Below are 17,971 nucleotides of genomic sequence, written 5' to 3' on the forward strand. Positions count from 1 at the left end.
TTTGGTTTTTTGGGGCTCCAAAAACTTTTTTACCAAAAATGGTGCCCGCATTACATCCCCACCATTTTTTCCCCTTTGTAAATTTTTTTTTGTCGTCCCCCCCCCCCCCCCCCCCCCAACCCCAACCCTCCACGGGTCCGCCTCGGTGTTGTTGGCCGCCTTCCTTATAACACTGAGTCTCTGCTTTCTGTCTTTCTGATCTCCCTTCTCTTGATCTCCAACCACGGTCAAGTATCCAGCATCTCTCACACTCGCCATTGAAAGAACTGCTTCAAGTCCCCCATAGTGGGGGATTCTTACTCAATCGGGCTCTCCTCCGTGATCCTCCTCTGGGTCTCACTTGCCTGCTCCGAACGGTGGGATCCCAATACTGGCATCTTTTTCTGCCCCTCCGTCGGCAGTGATATTTACTTTTGTGCACCCCCTGCACCCCTTATTCCAAATTCCGGCCGTCGAGCACGCATAAGAAGAAGAAAGAGAACCAGTTAAGGCTACATTGATGTCTTCTGACCTACGTACTGCCCTCAATTGCTTGCGACATCCGTCCAGATTCATGTCCGTCTCGAGAAGCCAACTCTCGAGAGTCCATACGGGTGATAGTATACAAGATATATCAAGTGTGTAAAGTATGTATGCTCTCCAGCGAACCTCGCCGAGTCTCCCGATGGCCGGAGGCTCATACTTAGATGCTGTGATGCACAGGGATCACCAACCGCCGAGGGAAGGGAAAGTTGCGCAGCATGGAGACCGTGAGAAGCCGCGTGGCGTTTGTGGAATTCAAACGCTCCCTCGTCCCGCCGAGGTGGGAGGACAGCGTGCGCGTCATCGGCATATCCGAGTACAGGGCCGCCGCCCTCTCGCTGGCGCACGCCTTCGCTACCGACGACGTGGCCCAGTACCTCGTCACCTCGGACGACATGGCAGACCTGTCGGCCGAGGACAGATGGAAGGTCCACGTCGACATCATGTCCTACATTGTGGCTGCTCACTGCTACAATGGCGTCGTTACCACCATCGGCCCCGACTACGAGGGGGTCGCGCTCTGGTCCGTGTTGAACCTTCTTGTACTTTTCTGTTTCCCTCCCTTCCCCTTCCCCTTCCCCTTGCCCTTCCTCTCCCCCTCCCTCTCCCCCTCCCAATCCGAAGCACCCTTAGATATACGTCTCCAACAGCGAAATATACTGAACGAGAGACATAAAACCTTCAGGCTACCTCCGGGCAAGGACCTGGACGGATGGTGGACGATCCTCCGGAGCGGCCTCTGGCGCCTCAAGTTCCAACTGTCCGCCGAGGGCAAGAGGCGGTACGACGAGCTCCTGGCCGTGCTTCACGACGCAAAGATCTCAGTCCTCGGCGACCGCGACGGTGACGCCTGGTATCTCGTCTACCTCGGCACCAAGCCGAGCGGTCGGCGCCGCGGTCACGCGGGGAAACTCCTCGAGCACATTATTCAGAGGGTGAGTAAAACCCCCCCTTTTCCCTTCCCAACTTACCCCTATCCTTCTACCTTTTTTCCCCCGGAGTGGGGAGGTGGGGGTTCCTGGGCTGCGATAACAATTTCTCTTTGCTGAAACGAAAACTCTCCCCGCGATTGGGAACATGTAGGCTGATGCTGAGAACCGCCCGATCTACCTCGAGTCAAGTTCACTGGCCAACAACGGCTACTATGAGAAGTTCGGCTTCGAGATCCGGAGGGACGTCTTCCTCGAGCGCGGGCGTGGAATGGCGCCTGTCCGCCTGTCCATCATGGTTCGTGAGCCCGAACCGGCCCAAAAGGTAGTTTACTCCATTCCGACCAAGGCGCTCGGGTTTGGTGGTGGGAAGATGGCCTAGGGAGAAAGGGGGGAGGGGCGTTTGGTTGACTTGCGGAGGAGGCCGGAGGGACGTGAGGCCAGATTGATCAACTCACAGGACAGGGTGCTATTCTCACTCACACACCACACTCACACCCCCTTCCTCGTGCTGTTTTTGCTACTTCTTTTACCCTCTCTTTTCTATTATTCACTTCCAAACCTTGGCGCATTCAACATGCGAACATGCGGGTCAGACATTATTGGCTTGTGGCTCCTGACAATCATCTGCCGCATCCCTGGCCTTTCTTTTCTCTTGGGTGTCCTTTTATTTATCTTACCGTCAGGAGTACCCCTTCGTTTCTATACTCATCCCACTCCACTCAGTCCTTATTTAAAGGCGTCATGCCGCCCGTTCCCGAATCAACCATACGTGGCAATGCAAAATCCAACGCCAATAGCTCAATATCCCTGGGGGTAGGAGAGTCAAATACAGCCATCTCGTGCCTCATCAACCATAGGACTCCAGCAGGGCCCATGTCTCGTCGTCGATAGTGGTGTAGATGAGACCCTGGCCTAATAGCTCATATGCAGCCTCGAGCACGTCTCTCACGCTCAGCCCGCTGCCGCTGGAGATGACGTTCACATTCACGCCCTCGTTGCCGCCCGGCGAGTTCTGCAAGAAGTTGTACATGGTCTGCGCCTTCGCCGAGCAGCCCACCAGCTTACCCGACATACCGGTCGCCGCACCAGCGCCATACCCGTCGACAAACATGCTCTCGCCGCCCGCGCCCGCGCCCTGGCCCGCCCCAGCCTCCGCCTGCTGCTGGCCCGGCGGGCCCTTGGTCAGGTACAGGTGGACGTAGGCGGCCTCGAGCAGGTGGTAGTTGACCTCGTTGTAGTCGTCAATGGGGCGCATGAAGAGGGCGCCGACGTGCTTCTTGCCGTTGAAGCTCTTGAGGCGGCCCAGCACGCGGACGTACTGGTCCTGCGCGAACTTGGGGCTGCTGTCGTCGGGCCGCTCCGGGTCCACCCAGTTCTTGACGTCGATGGTGGCGGTGCCGTCGTCCAGCCGGTACGTGATGTTGGTGGTCTGCGGGTTCACCGCCCGCACCTGGCCCACAATCGTCACCTGCGTGAGCGGTGCGCCGTCGATCGCCACGTCCGCACCGGGGAACGCCTCTTCCCAGTCCGCCAGCTGCTTGATCGTCACGGGCCGGAGGGACTCGTCGCCGTAGCCCTGCAGTGATTGGAAACGGTGGTTAGCAGATATCCTGCGCCGAGACCTTTCTCAAGGACGCGTGGGGTGTGCAATCGGCTTACCTTGCCTCCGCCACTTTGGCTGCCCTGTTGTGACCCGCCTAGAAAACCGCCACCATCCTCGCCGCCCTGGGCGCCGTAGGATGTCCTGGAGTAGCCACCGCCGTATGAGGCTTTGTTGGGAGTCAGTTCACGCTTCTAGATATGCCCCCAAAACCATCATCGCGGATCCACGTACTCATAGCTGCTATTCTGTCGTTTTGGTGCTGCCTTGTCTGGTCTGGCCACTGGAAGGGGGGTTGTTGCGCTGTGGGGAGGAAAAGACGCGCTTTCTTAAGTGGGATGACGCGCCGACCACTTTAACGCGCGGGGCCCACTTAAACTGGGGAGCAACCCGGGGACCAGGATGGCATGGCAAGTGTCGGGCGACTGGAACCCTTGTCAGCGGAAAACGAAGTGCTTGTGGGACCCACCCCAGCTGGCCGACGGCATCACCAGCTGCTGATTGTGACTGGCGTCCGCCATGTTTAGCCTCGGCTGATGCGACTGACTGGAAGCTTCGACGTTGACAACCGAGCATAGGTTCTGACGACATTGCATCTGACTACTACCTCCCGGCGATTTCTTATTTTGCTACACCTGACTAAACCTCGGACGAGTTTACGGATTACCTAGATATTAATACTCATCACGCATACCTGCGTATTGTTGCGACCTTGTGTGACGACATCAACTGCACCCCATGGCTCGCTCGCAATCCGCAACGCTCCCACTTATCCCACTCCCGACCGGCACCGTCCTTCTGCCGGGCGTCATCCAACGAATACCCGTCTCCGCCAATCGACCGGATATTGCCTCTCTCCTCGCGACCGTGTACACGAGGGCATCGTCCAAGAGCCCGAATGGCCGCATAGACACCGTCCCCATCGCCTGCGTCCCCATCGCCTCCCCTCTCCTCAGCCCGAATGGCCAGCTCGTTATCCAGGACGATGGCGACCATGTCGACGAAACGGACCCGCCAGTCATTGACCCGGCAAAGGCGACAAAGGCGGATTTGTTTCCGTGGGGAGTCGCGGCAAGGATAACCGGCGTTGAAGGCCAAGGCACGGGCGAGTTCACCCTTCTGGTCGAAGGAGTCTCGCGCATAAGGATTGATAATATGTACTCGGAGCGGCCGTACTTTGAAGCCAAGGTCGTATACTTCAAGGACGAAGGTAGCAGCAGCTCCCCCGCAACCTTTGCCCTCCCTTGGACGCATGCCTGACCTAGATGCAGTCTCGCTCCTGGACCCCGCTCTTCAGGAGCTGTTCCAGAATCTAAAACAACTCTCACGGGAACTCGTGGGGATTCTTAGACTGGCCTCTATGCTTCCCCGGCCTGCCGGATCTATCGGCTTGTCCCCGCTTCTCGCCCGTCGGCTGGACTTCTTCATTGTCAAGAAGAAGGTGGTCGATGCGGGGTCGTTGGCGGACTTCATGGCAAACATTGTTGACTGCTCTTTTGAGGAGAGATTGCGGGTCCTTGCCTTGGTCGATGTGAAGGAACGCATCGCCAAGGTCATCGAATTGCTGGACCGCCAGGTCGGAACCATCAAGAACAACGTCAAGATCACTACCTTCACGACCACGACGCTTCCATTTACTATCGATCCAGACTCGGCTCAGAAAGAGATTGAGAAGATCTGGAGGCCGAATGCGGCCAAAACTCCGTCTCGAGGCCCAGCCCCTGCCGTAGGCATGCCCTTCCCGCCACCCCCCGGCTTCATGGGTTCTGGAAACCAGGACGAAGACCAGGAACCCAATGAAGTCGATGAACTCCAGAAAAGGCTTGACGCTGCAAAACTGACGCCGGAAGCTGCCAAGGTGGCAGACCGAGAGATCAAGAGATTGAAGAAGATGTCCCCGGCACAAGCTGAATACTCTGTCATGAGGACATATCTCGAAACCTTGGCCGAGATTCCATGGTCGGCGATGACAGATGACCGTCTTGGGCCGCAGACTCTGACGAGGGCGAGAAAGCAGCTCGACGACGATCATTTCGGGCTAGAGAAGGTCAAGAAGCGACTCCTAGAATACCTGGCTGTCCTGAGGCTCAAGCAATCTATCAACGAGGACATTGAGGTGCAGATAAAGCAAGCGGAGCAGGAGATGGGACCTGAGCCGAACAGGGATGATGACGCCAAGGGCTCAACATCAGAAGATGTCAAGCTGGACGAGAGGCCCAAGCCTAACACTGCGAAACTCGAGATCCTAAAGAGCAAGCGTATGATTGACAAGTCACCTATTCTCCTCCTAGTTGGTCCTCCAGGCGTGGGCAAGACAAGTCTTGCAAGGTCTGTGGCAACAGCTTTGGGCCGTAAGTTCCACCGGATCTCGCTAGGAGGAGTGAGGGACGAGGCGGAGATACGCGGCCACCGGAGAACATACGTCGCTGCAATGCCCGGATTGATCGTCCAGGGCCTAAGGAAAGCGGGCGTAGCAAATCCCGTCTTTCTACTAGACGAGATCGACAAGGTCGGCGGCTCCAATTTCCATGGCGACCCGTCGGCGGCCATGCTTGAAGTCCTTGACCCTGAACAGAACCATACCTTCGTGGATCACTACGTCAACATACCAATAGACCTGAGCAAGGTGTTGTTCATCGCCACGGCGAATTCCCTCGACACCATCCCGCCTCCGTTGCTCGACCGCATGGAGACCCTCTACATCCCCGGCTACACCACGCTCGAGAAGAGGCATATCGCACTGCAGCACCTAATACCCAAACAGATACGAGTCAACGGACTAAACGAGGACCAAGTTGCCTTCACACAGGATGTTGTATCCAAGATAATCGAGTCTTATACTCGCGAGTCGGGGGTTCGCAATCTGGAGAGGGAGCTGGGCTCGGTGTGTCGCGCGAAGGCGGTCGAGTTTGCAGACGCGAAGGACGGGGGCCACCCCGAGACGTACAGGCCGCAGCTCACGGTCGAGGACATTGAGAACATACTCGGCATCGAGAAGTTTGAGGAAGAGATCGCCGAGAAGACTAGCCGGCCGGGGATCGTCACCGGCCTCGTGGCGTACAGCTCGGGCGGCAACGGGAGCATCCTATTCATCGAGGTGGCGGACATGCCCGGCAACGGCAGCGTGCAGCTGACCGGCAAGCTGGGGGACGTGCTCAAGGAGAGCGTCGAGGTCGCGCTGACCTGGGTTAAGGCCCACGCGTTCGAGCTGGGCCTGACGCGGGAGCCGGCGGCCAACATCATGAAGGATAGGAGCATCCACGTGCACTGCCCCTCGGGCTCGATCCCCAAGGACGGTCCGAGCAGCGGCATCGCCCAGGCGGTGGCTCTTGTCTCCCTGTTCTCCGGCAAGGCTGTGCCGCCGACTATGGCGATGACGGTACGCTGACCTTTCCTGGAATTTCGAAGATGGCGCTGTGCTTGGACTTCTCGCGGGGTAGGCTAACATGGTATCACACTAGGGCGAGATTTCCCTGCGAGGGCGGGTCACCGCCGTCGGAGGTATCAAGGAGAAGCTGATCGGAGCGCTACGAGCAGGAGTGAAGACGGTGTTGCTTCCGGCGCAGAACCGCAAGGACGTCAAGGACCTCCCGCAGGAGGTGAGGGATGGCCTGGAGATTATCCACGTCAGGTACGTATCCACACACCAGCCCCCTCTCGGGGGAACCGCGATGTTGGAATAATTTCGCCCTTGCTAACAGCTCTCGGCGGCATATAGCCATGTTTGGGAAGCCCTCCGCCATGTCTGGCCGGACTCGCAATGGCCGGGAGAAGAGAAGTATAGCCAGACTGTCGAGTCCCGATTATAATAAGGTCGTGTTTTTCTCTTGCAAGCCCATTGCTGAGGGCACCTGTCTATAGTTATAATAGCGTGTATGATACTCTCGTTCCCTGAGCCTATGTCTTGCTTGTCAGATGTTTCTTACTCTGAACAGTGAATATTACTCTGAACAGTGAATATTACTCTGAACAGTGAATATTACTTTGAACAGTGAATATTACTCTGAACAGTGAATATTACTTTGAACAGTGAATATATCAAGATTTGCATTCTCTTCAACCCAACGCCGTTATTGCAACGCGTATTTGGGGATCCGGTGCACATCGTCCCCAGCAGTCATTCCAAGCCGAAGGAAACCCCCTCGCCCGCCCCCTCTCCTTTTAGGCATTAGATCTCGGGGCTTTGGGACTACTAGTTTTTCCCTTGACGCCACGACAGCCTCACTTTCGGCAAGCCGGTCCTAGCCCAGAGGGCGCTGCCTAGGTAGCCAAGGCTATGCCGGGAGGGAAGTGAGAAGGTAAGCGCGGGTATGGAAAAGGGGCCAGCGACTACAGCTTGATACAGATGATACAGGGATGCACCTTTGCAGCGCCGCTTCGGGATGAAAATCCCGTCTCGATAATGCTCCTATCCTCCCCGTTCAAAGGTGTCCTTTGCCTGCCCTACTTACCCGAGGCCCACCACCGACCTATCTCCAATAGGTCATTCAAACCCTCTCCTGGCCGTGCCGGAATGACTACCCCGCGACGAACGAGGATGGAAACCACCCCCGGTACGCCACCCTAAGGTTGATTACTTGCAGAGCTACTCGGCCGTAATAGTGCAAAGCTGCTCTTTAAGAGAAGGGAGGGAGGCGTTGTCTCGGAATCGATGCCCAAAATACCCTTTTGTGGATCGGCGACGCAGTACGGAATTCCTCCCCGGCCCACCCGTTTAGGAGAGAGAAGAAGAGTCAAGCGAGTCCCCACTCAGTCCCGCCCGCTCTGCAGGATCGGTTCGGTTCGGTCCCCCCGTATACGGGGGTGGGGTGTCGGCATCACACCCACCTCGCTAAAGCTCAGAAGCGATCTCCGAGAGTCTGGAACCCCCCGAACCAGGCGAACCACAGAGGTGGGTGGGTGGAAAGCGGTTCGGTAAGCCGCACCTGTTTTCCGAATGGACCGGCGCCGCCTCGTTTCAGTTAGAGTGGGGTGGGAGGAAGTCTGAGACAGGGTTGCACCTAAATATGGACTTTTTTATTTTTATTTTTTATGGATGATAAAGGATGTGGTTCCAGACATAGACACGGGGGCTTCCTTCCAGTCTCTTCACTTTTCAACCGGTCGTCTAGGTAATTACCCTTCCAGGCCGGTCCGTAAGCGATGTTTTTGAATATTTGGACTTGCCTTGGGAGCACCTACAGGATGGAGGAGGCCTAGGTCGAACTTAACCAGGCAGTCGGGGAAGCGAGGCTGTGCTCGCGTCCGCTACCATGGATGCGTTGTTCCAGACCAGGACAAACTTGCTCTTGTCGAAACTTGCAACTGCTATTTTGGTAAGCTCGACGTGCAGATAGACTTTAACCTGCTGGTCTGTTAACGAGGAAGCGAGCCACCTTCGGCCCACCAGGAATTTTGCATGCATGCTTGCCTGCTTGCTAGCTTGCCAGTCGACGACGTGTCTCTACTCTTTCGCTGTATCCCCCAGAGAGGTATGAGACGCAGAGGGTCTAACATGCCAGCTCACATGCCTTTCCCATGTACATATCTTGGGGCCAGAAAGAAGAGAGCGGCATTTACAGTAAAATCCAAGGTCACCAAAGGCTGGTGAGACCTCCAGTGGCCAGGCTATACGACAGTTTAGAAGTCGTCGAGGGTATTCGGAAGAGACCCAGGCGAGAATACGCAACCCAAGGCGGCATTGTTCCACGAGGCTCAAAAATGATATTCACCAAGGGACCTATTTTCTCTCGAGGCCTATGCTCAGCGCAACATTGTTACCTGGCAGTCATCGCCGGCCGAAGTTGATGGCATCTTTGGTCGCAGATACCTTGACAGGACGCGCACCAATATCACCTACAGCTGGCGGCCCCCTAGACCAAGGTTCAAATGAATGTATCTGAGCTCGCGGCCCCTGGCTCGAGTGCATGTTGACTCCCATACCTCCCAATGAGCCTTCAAAATGCCGCAGCCTCGATCAAGCTCATGTGACCACTGACGATGGGAGGTAGTCGTAGGAGTAGTCGTAGGAGTAGTCGTAGGAGTAGTCGTAGGAGTAGTCGTAGGAGTAGTCGTAGGAGTAGTCGTAGGAGTAGTCGTAGGATCATGACGGCAAGCTTGGCTCAGCGTTTGGCCAAGGCGTGACTCCACCTGCCAATCCCCTCGACAGGCAGACACCAGACGAACTTCTGACAGCCCGGTTATTTGGACATTCTCTGCGTAGGCACGTGGCGGGTATCACATAAACCACACCCTGTCTCGCTGGGAGGGGGGCCATGCAGATCGGCCATGACGGAGGAAAAAAAGGGCAAAAAAAGATTTCTTCATTATGGGGAGATAACTTAACGAGGGCCTGGATCGTCAATCGGAACCACAATTAGCGCGCAGATGTCCCGGGAGATCGAGCATGATGGACAAGAAGCACCAAACGTCAGATACCTCGCCTGCTGGGGATGGAGTGGTCAAATAAGGGAACGAAGAGCAGGCTATCTGGGCGGGGGCCCCACCCCCTCCAGATCATCCCACGGGCCGGTATGCGAATCGTACGAGAAGATCTCGCAGGCAAATTCATGCAGGCTGCTCTCTCTCCAGTGTCGAGCTTGTGGGTGATGGTGGAGTGAGGAGATCGCCTCGATGATAGGGGATGTGGAGGAGGGGAGGGGCAAGTGAACCAGATCGACAGAGTTCGATGCCCAGTGATGCACATTTCTAACACGGGACGATGTCAATCCTCTGCTCCTCCAAATTTCGCAACCTCGAGTCCCGAGAGCCCTTCTGAGTCCTCTAACTTTGGAACAGAGAGCGCCAATTGGGGTCGGAGACGTAGGTCACAGGTCGCGGGTTGTTACCTGAATGGGTGCAATTGGAGTGGAGTGTTGTGTTATTTGGGACCCTGTTAGAAGTGCGGGGTGATGTCAAGTCATTGATTGACATGCACGAGCAGGGTAATTGCTCGAGGTCATGAAGATCGACGGAGTGTCTCATCGTGACATTTCATCGATACTACTCACTTACGTAGCTACAATGCATTAATTAGGTATAACTTACCATTACATCATCCAAGCCGGTCTCCAGCGGGAAGCACTTACTAATCCGTTAAACTCAAGTCTTCATCTGATCTTTTCTTTTTCGTCCGATCTTTTTGGGCGGCATTTCTGAAAGAGGCATGGGTCTGGCAGGGGCCTCTGACGTTGGATGACATGGGGTCGTGGCCTTGCATATGGAGCTTGGCGAACAGATGTACATACTATGGTACATACATATATGTACTGTACTTCATTGAGCAACACCTGGCTCTACTCAAGCCCCCAATCTGTGGATGGACTGGCAAGATGCACTCCAAGATCGTCGTTCATGTATGTCGTGCGCACGACCACCTCAACTGAGCGCAGTCGGAAACGTACGTTGTAGAAGATTGAGGTGAGTTGACATAAGGTGCTCGGTCTAGGGGTTCTAGCCCGATGTGAAAGTGATCGGTGACGAGGTTCGCCAACATCGAAAGATGAGGCTTGCAAGGATGCCTCAAGTGCACCGAAGTGGCCGAATATTTTTGACCTGTTGAGGTTATCCCCCCACAAAAGCTCTGGTTCGAAGATGATATATTAGGTACGCACGGACGGCGGGAGAGATTGCGGAACAGAGCGCATGCAAGGAACTAATGGCGATCCCTACATCGTCATTTCCTCCTCTACGGGAATTGCTCGGTAATGACCCCTAGCATCGCGCAGAAGCACGTAAGCCGTGGTCAGGGCGTCCACTATGCAGCTGTCTCAAATGTCCAAAAGACAAGTGAGAGTGAAAGGGAAACCCCCCCCAAGACAACCCAGACAATCCCCCTCGTGGCACACCCTGCCTGCTCTTACTATGAAGAAGAAACCATTGAATGGGGACGGACCTGCAGGAAAAGAGGAGAATTCAAGGTCGCCGGGAAATGAAGCTGGAGCCCTGCGTCCCGGACCCCGCAAGTCATGCTAGTGTAAGTTTGCTCCACAAAGTGCTCAGCCGCGATACTAGTTGAGATTATCTACGTTAGGTATGAGACGGAGATGCGACGGTCTCTCAAGCAGCACAGGCAAGTTAGTGGTCGTTATCGTGGTTCCAGCACCGCAGAGCCTCTCCTTCGCCTTTCTCCAGGGTCAGGGAGGAAGGGCCGCAAGGTGGACTGGGTGGCCCCTGACTTATATTGGCCCAATTAAAGGGCCACGGGCCCATGCAACCCTAGGCCCCTGCTAGTGCAGAGAGCTCTGTCCAAGCTCTCACCAGGGTGCGTGGACAGGGGGTGCTGGCAACAGGGGTGCCAGCCAGAATGATGTTAGGTACGAAGGTCACTCGGCACCTACCTACCGCGTAAGGCGAGTGGGAGGTATGCGTTAATGAAGGTAGATCACATGGATCAACAAAACCCAAGGTAGGATCATGAGCGAAAACGCAACCCTGCTTTGCTTTTGCTTCAAAATGCCGACATGCCAAGGAACTCGTGTGAATGACTCGAGGTCCTTGATAAGTTGGGGGGGATTTTAGAGCTGGCGCCAGGACGCCGGGAGGGGCACCGCTGGCTCCCCGGTCGTCGGACATTTTGTTCGTTGGGCGGATCAAAAGACCCGATGAAAATGGTGAGTGGACCATTTTCACACTCGCACCAATAGAGTATCCGAAACTTGCCGAGACTCGCCCTAGCTTTGCTGTCCAATGCTTTATTCGTGTCTCGATCGTCTCGACTTTCTGGGGATCGACCGACTAAGACTATGCAATGGCTACTAGTTCAGATGAACCGCGAACCTTCGTCTCACGGGCGTTGTTGCGAATGTGCGGCACGGTTGATCGACCCCATTGGCAAGTATTTTTGGTTGGAGATAGAAGGATTAGGAGGTAAGATAGGTACCGTACCGTAACTAATTACCGTTCAACCTTATGACAGGTAGCCGTGCATGCATGATACAGCATCACACGAACATGACACAGGCTCCAACATGCCCTTGGATCCTAGAAGGGAAAGGTGAGGCGACGACCCCCATCCTTCTGGACATGGGACGAATACACAGTAAGGGTAGTTGGAACCGGAGTCGCGGCTCCCGCAGGTTGGCACGGATCTCTATGGAATCCAAGCTGCCGAGGGAGAGTATTGAGGCTGCATATTCGCATCATCGTCATCATCGAGTTCCAGTTGGTTGCAGCGATTATGGGATGCTATTTTTGATGTGACGGAGATCATCGATAGACGAGATGCGCCACGTATCATCAATACAACACGGCATAAGAAATCGAGGACAGGTATATCAAAGGCGCTATGCTATGGAAAGGTTAGCTACCTTAGGTAGGTAGGTTAACCGCAAGCTTTGTTAACTTTACATACCTCCGATCTCATGACAACATTTTTGCTCCTGCATTACAGGGTGCCCAGCCTGGATGTGTGCACTACGAATGCAGGTACAGGTATCCGTACGTGATAGATTACCACTGCGGTTGGTGTGGTGTGTGCGTGCAAGTGGCCCGTTCACAGATCCTCCCGGCATGAACGAGGCCCTCTCACCTGCAAGCTCCACATCAGATAACTCGGTACTGGGTCTCTCACCAAGGTTCGGTCGACATTGCCGCCAGGTACACTGCAGCGCCTTAATAACAGAAGAGCACTAACCTAATGTGACCTCATGTAGGTACCCGACCCGTGCTTCTCCATCATCCCTACCTACCTGAACAAAACAGGCAGGATATGATCCTTCCCCGCGGGTGTCATTTATTATACATGCCGCTCTCGTGACTCGATAGTGCCAATTTGACTAACATGCATCTGCGTTCCAGACCAGGGGTTGTGCTGGGGAGCTGGTCGAGCTCTGGTGATCATGCTGTTGCTTCCTAGGTCGGTACCTAGGGTCATTACTCGGGGGCAGTTGCTACCTCTTTGAAGCCCCGCAGCGGGACCACATAGCGCAAAATTTGGATCCCCCCATGACGGTCACAAGTGACGGTCGCGGATGGCACGACAAAACGTGCCTCCCGCTCGGCCCGCAGTGATGACTTGACCATTTGGTGGCTTACAGATTACCTACCCTGGAGTCGACCCGCGAAAAATCCAGTCCCACTCATGAGTCGCCAACAGACAAGACAAGACGAACCCACTGGCCCTTTAGTAGATTGCGCACGTTCCGCCTACTGGGGAGCTGAGCTGCATCACTGTCCCATTATTTCCCTGGATTCTAGGCTCCTCCCATGGGCTCTCTCAATGCCAACTCTGCCATCTTCAACTTGCCACAAACATGTTAGCTTTCCAGGCGTAAACTCGGGCGAGCTCTTCATTGCACCGCACCTAATACGTAGCATCAGACACAGCAGTGTAGGGCTGAGCCGCTGGAGGGTAGAGTTGGAGCTTGAGATAGTACCTCGGTGTGCGTCCGTGCAATGCTGGAGACCCATCACCTAGGTACCTACCTAGGTAACGCATAGAGGCAGGTAGGTGTACCACCCCCAGTGTCCCTCCTACCTATCTGAAATATACTATTCATCGTACCTTGCCCAGTCACATCTTAGATTGCATTAAGGAAGAAGGGTCAGGTTAAAGAACGGGTACTCATTTTGAATAGTGGTTTCGGGGACAGAGAACGAGGTGTGCTGAAACTGTAAACTGTCTGCACTTGCTCAGCATACTTACTGAAACGGTACGGGGAATTCACGCGGCGCGCCATAAACAGGTGGGTGTGGTGGGTGCAGGTGCTAGTGTAAGGAGGGAGCTGGCTAGACTTACGCCATCCCACAGCTGCCCCCCCCCGAGATCCACATAGCTCCCTCCCTAGTATCTATGTACCTCGACACGAACGGGCTCTGCCATTAACCGTATCGATGAAGGAGGCGCCTGGATCATCAAGTATGAAGTACCCTTTCCCTTTGATTGCGGAGACAGGTCCTTGTCTGTGCCCTGTTTAGCTAGCCGGAATTATGAGATGACAGGGGTCTCATTGCTGGCATTGTCGACTACCCTTCGATTAGCAGCCACCCCAGGACCGCCATCCGGGGTGCCCTGCCATGCCTAGACATATCCTTGCTCTTTGGGCTCCATCTCAATTGCGTCGTCAGCTTTAAGTCGCACAAAATCCCCTGCTGCCACTGACGGCAAATCTTTCTCGAACTACCGAGTTGATTCTGTCCAGCTGCAACCGCTTGGTCGCGATTCAGCAACAACATCAACACCCTTTCGCTGCCGGGAGACCACAAGACGGCCATATCAAGGCTGCCCTGTCTCTCGCCCACCCATGTGGCCTCGAGGGAAGTGAGAGCTCCTGTTCCTGTTCCTGCTCCTGCTCCCCCATCCACCCCACCCCGGACCCCTCCAATACCACACGGAAACCGCTACGTGAAGGACCACGGGATCTTCCGGATTCGCCACGTCAAGTATCAACGTGCGGCATCTTCTCGACTCGCTGTTGGATCGCGCATTGCCTCTCGACTCAACTAACAACCGCGACGGGTCACCGTCCTCGATTCGATTCGCCTCGCCCCATTGGTGCCGGTCTCCAGGAAGGGCCAGAAGATCTTTGGAATTTGGAATTTGGCCAGCCGCAGACCGATCCGAAGCTCGACTGAACGCGCCAGCCACTGTTAACTCATTTCTGACTGACCGAGCCTCCGACATCCTACCTTACCGGACTACCGAGCCTGTCTGGATATCAAAGACATCTTTGTGTAGCCAAGGCGGCCACCACCGCTAGACAGTCTTTTCCGCCAGCTCGCACCGTCGGGGCATGTTGTTTGACCGTTGCATCGCAATCTCAAGGTTCGGCTGGTTGTCGCTGCTTTCGGGGAGTCTCTCGCCAACAGGGTCACGCCACCTACGTCGGCGACGGGACCTCCAGAGCCCCTGGCCGCTTTGTTAGTTTGCAGAGCCACATCCATGAAAGCCGTAAGCCAGCATCGCGACGCCTCTTGCATCCCACTCGGCCAACGCCGAGGCATACCAGACCTGGCGCCCTTCGCTCTCGACCTGACAGGGGCCAGAGCAGACTTTGAGAGTGCGGCCCGCTTAGGGGACTATCCTTCTCCGCCCATGTCAGGGACTCCCCCCCTTCCGCCCAAAGCAACTCATGAGTCTGCCGAGAGGAGTCAGGGAACTTACCAACCGACAACTCAAGATGTCTACCGCGGAATTCCGACCATCCAGGGCGACATGAGATTGCAGGCAGGCATGGTGGGACCTGGCAGGACATTCTCCGGAGAGACACCCGAAAGAATGCCTTACGCATTTCCGCATTCGGAGGCGCCAATTCCCCAGCCAGTATCTTCTTATCCTCACCACAGCCAAGCCATGCATCAGCAACATTCATATCTGCCAGCGCCGGCCCAAGGGCCCGGTCCGGCCCCGTCAGCTTATCCTGTCAGCGCCCGACCATTAGCTCAGGAAAGTCCGCTTCAGCATTCGCCGAAACTCCAGCGGAAGACAAAGGGCCATGTAGCTTCAGCTTGCGTTCCCTGCAAGAGAGCCCATCTCAGGTATGTCCTATTCAATCAAGCTCTCAAGCCTCCATGCCCTCTCACAATGATAAGGAAATAAGACGGAGCTGACAGAACCTAGGTGTGACGGTACGTGCCGCAACCCCCGTCCTTTTCCTTTTCTTTTTCCTTTCCCTTTCCTTCTTCCTTTTCTTCCCTTCTATTCTTTTTCCATTCCTCCCCTTTTCCTTTCCCCTTTTCTTCTTCGTTTTTCTTCTTCGTTTTTCTTCTTCGTTTTTCTTCTTCGTTTTCTTTGCCCCCCTCTGGGTCCGTGACCCCATTCCCCCAGCGCCAATCTATACGCAGTATAAATAGAAGCAAAACCCGGCTGCTGCTGCGACATGAGATTGGCGCCCGCGGCGGCACCGCGGCTATGAACTTCTGGAATTAATTGACATCCTATTGTCAGGTAATTCCGGGGATCTCGCCGCGCGGCATGACGAGGGCCAAACACGGGTTGTGTGACACGGCAAAGCCGCCAGAATTGAGCCACTAGCTCTGAGACTTAATCTCAGGGAGGGGCACTTGACCGGGCACTGTGTCCCAGGAACGGAGGTGGTTCTCAAGCGAGTTCCATACATGTGTGCCGTGCTTGGGTCGGAATGCAGTCAACTGGTTCGAGTACTGCTGCGGAAAGCCGGCCCGCTGCCTCAGGTGCTGGTGGGATGTCTCCCCTAAATCGCCAATGCAACCATTCTCGGTTGCGTTAGGATTTAGCCACCAAGGCTCAACACGAGCAAGCGCTCCGTTAGACGTGTTTGCCAAAGGTGTCGACTATTGAAATCCGAGACAGGGCGGATGATTATGTGCGATTGCATCCGTCGGACTTGGGCGCGTGCTCTTCCCATGGAAAGACGCCAATCCTGGTAGTCGAATCCGTGATTTGGGCAAGGCCCGTATGAGCTGATCAAGCTATCTTCCGTGTTCTCGAGACAATTTTAATCTAGTCTCCTCGGCTTACTGATTTGTGATTAGCACAACGACCCTGTTCGCGATGTCTGAGCAATGGCAAGGAAGACGTGTGCGTCGACGTTCAGCACAAAAAACGCGGCCGTCCTCGTTTAAGAGATGACCGAGAGACGAGATACGACCCGGGCAGATTTGGGAGTCCTCAGGATAGCACCGCGAGACGGCCCACGTCTTTATACGGTGCGGGACCTTCGATGAACGTGTCTTACGACGACGGCATGAGACGGAGCCACTCGCAGTCGTATCGCGTCTTGAAGTCGCAACCTGCCGAGCCCACTGCGCCGAGGTTCATTGAAAGGGGTTCGATGGCCGACGCCAACCTCTTTCCAGTGCCACTCTCCATCTCAACGAAGACGCCAGAGCCAGCCGCGTTTCTGACGACGGACTTGGAAATTGCGAAAGCTTCAACCACCTTCGTTGACGCGTTGGCGCGGCCGAACATCGAGGGGCTGAAGCTGATTGACATAACCGTGCCCGGCGACAGGGAGAAGGTGCTCGGCCATCAACGGCAGATGCAGGAAGAGCAAAAGATGAGGGAGCCGACATACCTGCCCCCTATTTTTGGCAAGCAGGAGGAAGACCGGGTGATACAAGGCCTGGGCTTCAGTTCCGACGAGATCTCCAGGTATCAACTGGACAGACAAGAGTACCTAACCTTCCAGACGCTCGAGGGTCAGGCCAGGACATTCCCCGTCCGCATGGGGCTTGCGAAACAAGACTCGATATACTTCGTGGTCGTGACTCTGAGCTTGGCTGTGAGACAGTTTCAGCACACAACTCCGTCACCCAACCCCCGAGATATAGTGTACTCTTATCAGCCGTTGCCGCAGCCCTACTCACAACCGACGCCTGTCTCAGCTACTTTCGATCCGAGGCCACCTCGTCGTAGTGAGAGCGGCAGCTATGGCCCAAGACAATTGGAAGCCCCGTCGCAGATGATGGTCGGCTTGAGCCCGGGGATTACCCCGTCGTACGCTGCGTCTCCGAGCCGCCCTGATTATTCCACCGGACAGCCCTCGTACCCACCCCCCCGAACCGAGTTGCAGTCGACCACTCGGCCTACGCAAACCCAGGGTTACCAGCTTCCGCCCATACGAAGTCAGCAGCAGCAGCAGCAGCAGCAGTCGGCGCCGCTGCCGCCTGACCGGTCGCCCCAAAGTCGAGAAGACCGATCCCGGGTCGACATCGGAGGTCTCATCGACCGGTCTGATCCACCAAAGAGGTCTTAAACATGGCGACTATGGGCGTCGTCTTGTACTTCTCCTCCATAGGCGGTTGGATAGGTGCGGCGGCACCATCCTTCCGTCACCGAATCAGCACCAAGCTGTGACTGAGAGATGCGAGTCGCGGCGAAGATGCAATTGTATGCTTCCACTTATACCCCGGTTGTTGTGCTTCGTGGTTCGCAAAAGTTTGAGACGATACCAGTGTACAGTGGTTGTACATACTCTCACAGGGATTGGCATATATATACGGCCGGCGGCCTTTCGTC

At 55.4% G+C, this 17,971-nt stretch overlaps 4 protein-coding genes across 4 annotated transcripts; 3 read left to right on the forward strand and 1 right to left on the reverse strand.

The window, feature by feature from the left end:
* Positions 1 to 648: 648 nt before the first annotated feature.
* On the forward strand, positions 649 to 1,931 carry QBC33DRAFT_83144 (acetyltransferase). The gene is made up of 3 exons (XM_060433120.1): positions 649 to 1,045; positions 1,208 to 1,457; positions 1,606 to 1,931. Exons 1-3 carry the CDS (start codon positions 741 to 743, stop codon positions 1,831 to 1,833), a joined length of 783 nt encoding a protein of 260 aa, XP_060282887.1. The 5' UTR covers positions 649 to 740; the 3' UTR covers positions 1,834 to 1,931.
* Positions 1,920 to 3,438, reverse strand: QBC33DRAFT_539767 (replication factor A protein 2). Its single transcript, XM_060428010.1, has 3 exons — positions 3,289 to 3,438; positions 3,114 to 3,223; positions 1,920 to 3,030 (listed from the first exon to the last, which is right to left on the reverse strand). Exons 1-3 carry the CDS (start codon positions 3,290 to 3,292, stop codon positions 2,302 to 2,304), a joined length of 843 nt encoding a protein of 280 aa, XP_060282888.1. The 5' UTR covers positions 3,293 to 3,438; the 3' UTR covers positions 1,920 to 2,301.
* Positions 3,439 to 3,540: 102 nt separating this feature from the next.
* QBC33DRAFT_539769 (ATP-dependent protease La) lies at positions 3,541 to 7,104 on the forward strand. Its single transcript, XM_060428011.1, has 4 exons — positions 3,541 to 4,264; positions 4,326 to 6,433; positions 6,516 to 6,685; positions 6,773 to 7,104. The coding sequence occupies exons 1-4, from the start codon at positions 3,793 to 3,795 to the stop codon at positions 6,861 to 6,863; spliced, it is 2,841 nt and encodes a 946-aa protein (XP_060282889.1). The 5' UTR covers positions 3,541 to 3,792; the 3' UTR covers positions 6,864 to 7,104.
* A 7,681-nt stretch (positions 7,105 to 14,785) lies between these two features.
* Positions 14,786 to 17,917, forward strand: QBC33DRAFT_83258 (uncharacterized protein). Its single transcript, XM_060433121.1, has 3 exons — positions 14,786 to 15,510; positions 15,593 to 15,600; positions 16,486 to 17,917. Exons 1-3 carry the CDS (start codon positions 14,915 to 14,917, stop codon positions 17,706 to 17,708), a joined length of 1,827 nt encoding a protein of 608 aa, XP_060282890.1. The 5' UTR covers positions 14,786 to 14,914; the 3' UTR covers positions 17,709 to 17,917.
* Positions 17,918 to 17,971: the final 54 nt, after the last annotated feature.

Source organism: Phialemonium atrogriseum, assembly GCF_030411735.1.
Source record: "Phialemonium atrogriseum strain 8032-3 unplaced genomic scaffold QBC33scaffold_14, whole genome shotgun sequence".
NCBI classification, from domain to species: Eukaryota; Fungi; Ascomycota; class Sordariomycetes; order Cephalothecales; family Cephalothecaceae; genus Phialemonium; species Phialemonium atrogriseum.

What these genes read in the sequence shown, in the direction of transcription:
- QBC33DRAFT_83144 (XM_060433120.1), top strand. Translation starts at nt 741, where the DNA reads ATGGAGACCGTGAGAAGCCGCGTGGCGTTTGTGGAATTCAAACGCTCC. An exon ending in TACGAGGGGGTCGCGCTCTG is followed by an intron (nt 1,046 to 1,207) that starts GTCCGTGTTGAA and finishes TAAAACCTTCAG; the next exon opens with GCTACCTCCGGGCAAGGACC. An exon ending in TCGAGCACATTATTCAGAGG is followed by an intron (nt 1,458 to 1,605) that starts GTGAGTAAAACC and finishes GGGAACATGTAG; the next exon opens with GCTGATGCTGAGAACCGCCC.
- QBC33DRAFT_539767 (XM_060428010.1), bottom strand. An exon ending in GCCAAAGTGGCGGAGGCAAG is followed by an intron (nt 3,031 to 3,113) that starts GTAAGCCGATTG and finishes CAATCACTGCAG; the next exon opens with GGCTACGGCGACGAGTCCCT.
- QBC33DRAFT_539769 (XM_060428011.1), top strand. Translation starts at nt 3,793, where the DNA reads ATGGCTCGCTCGCAATCCGCAACGCTCCCACTTATCCCACTCCCGACC. An exon ending in CGTATACTTCAAGGACGAAG is followed by an intron (nt 4,265 to 4,325) that starts GTAGCAGCAGCT and finishes ACCTAGATGCAG; the next exon opens with TCTCGCTCCTGGACCCCGCT. An exon ending in CGCCGACTATGGCGATGACG is followed by an intron (nt 6,434 to 6,515) that starts GTACGCTGACCT and finishes GTATCACACTAG; the next exon opens with GGCGAGATTTCCCTGCGAGG.
- QBC33DRAFT_83258 (XM_060433121.1), top strand. Translation starts at nt 14,915, where the DNA reads ATGAAAGCCGTAAGCCAGCATCGCGACGCCTCTTGCATCCCACTCGGC.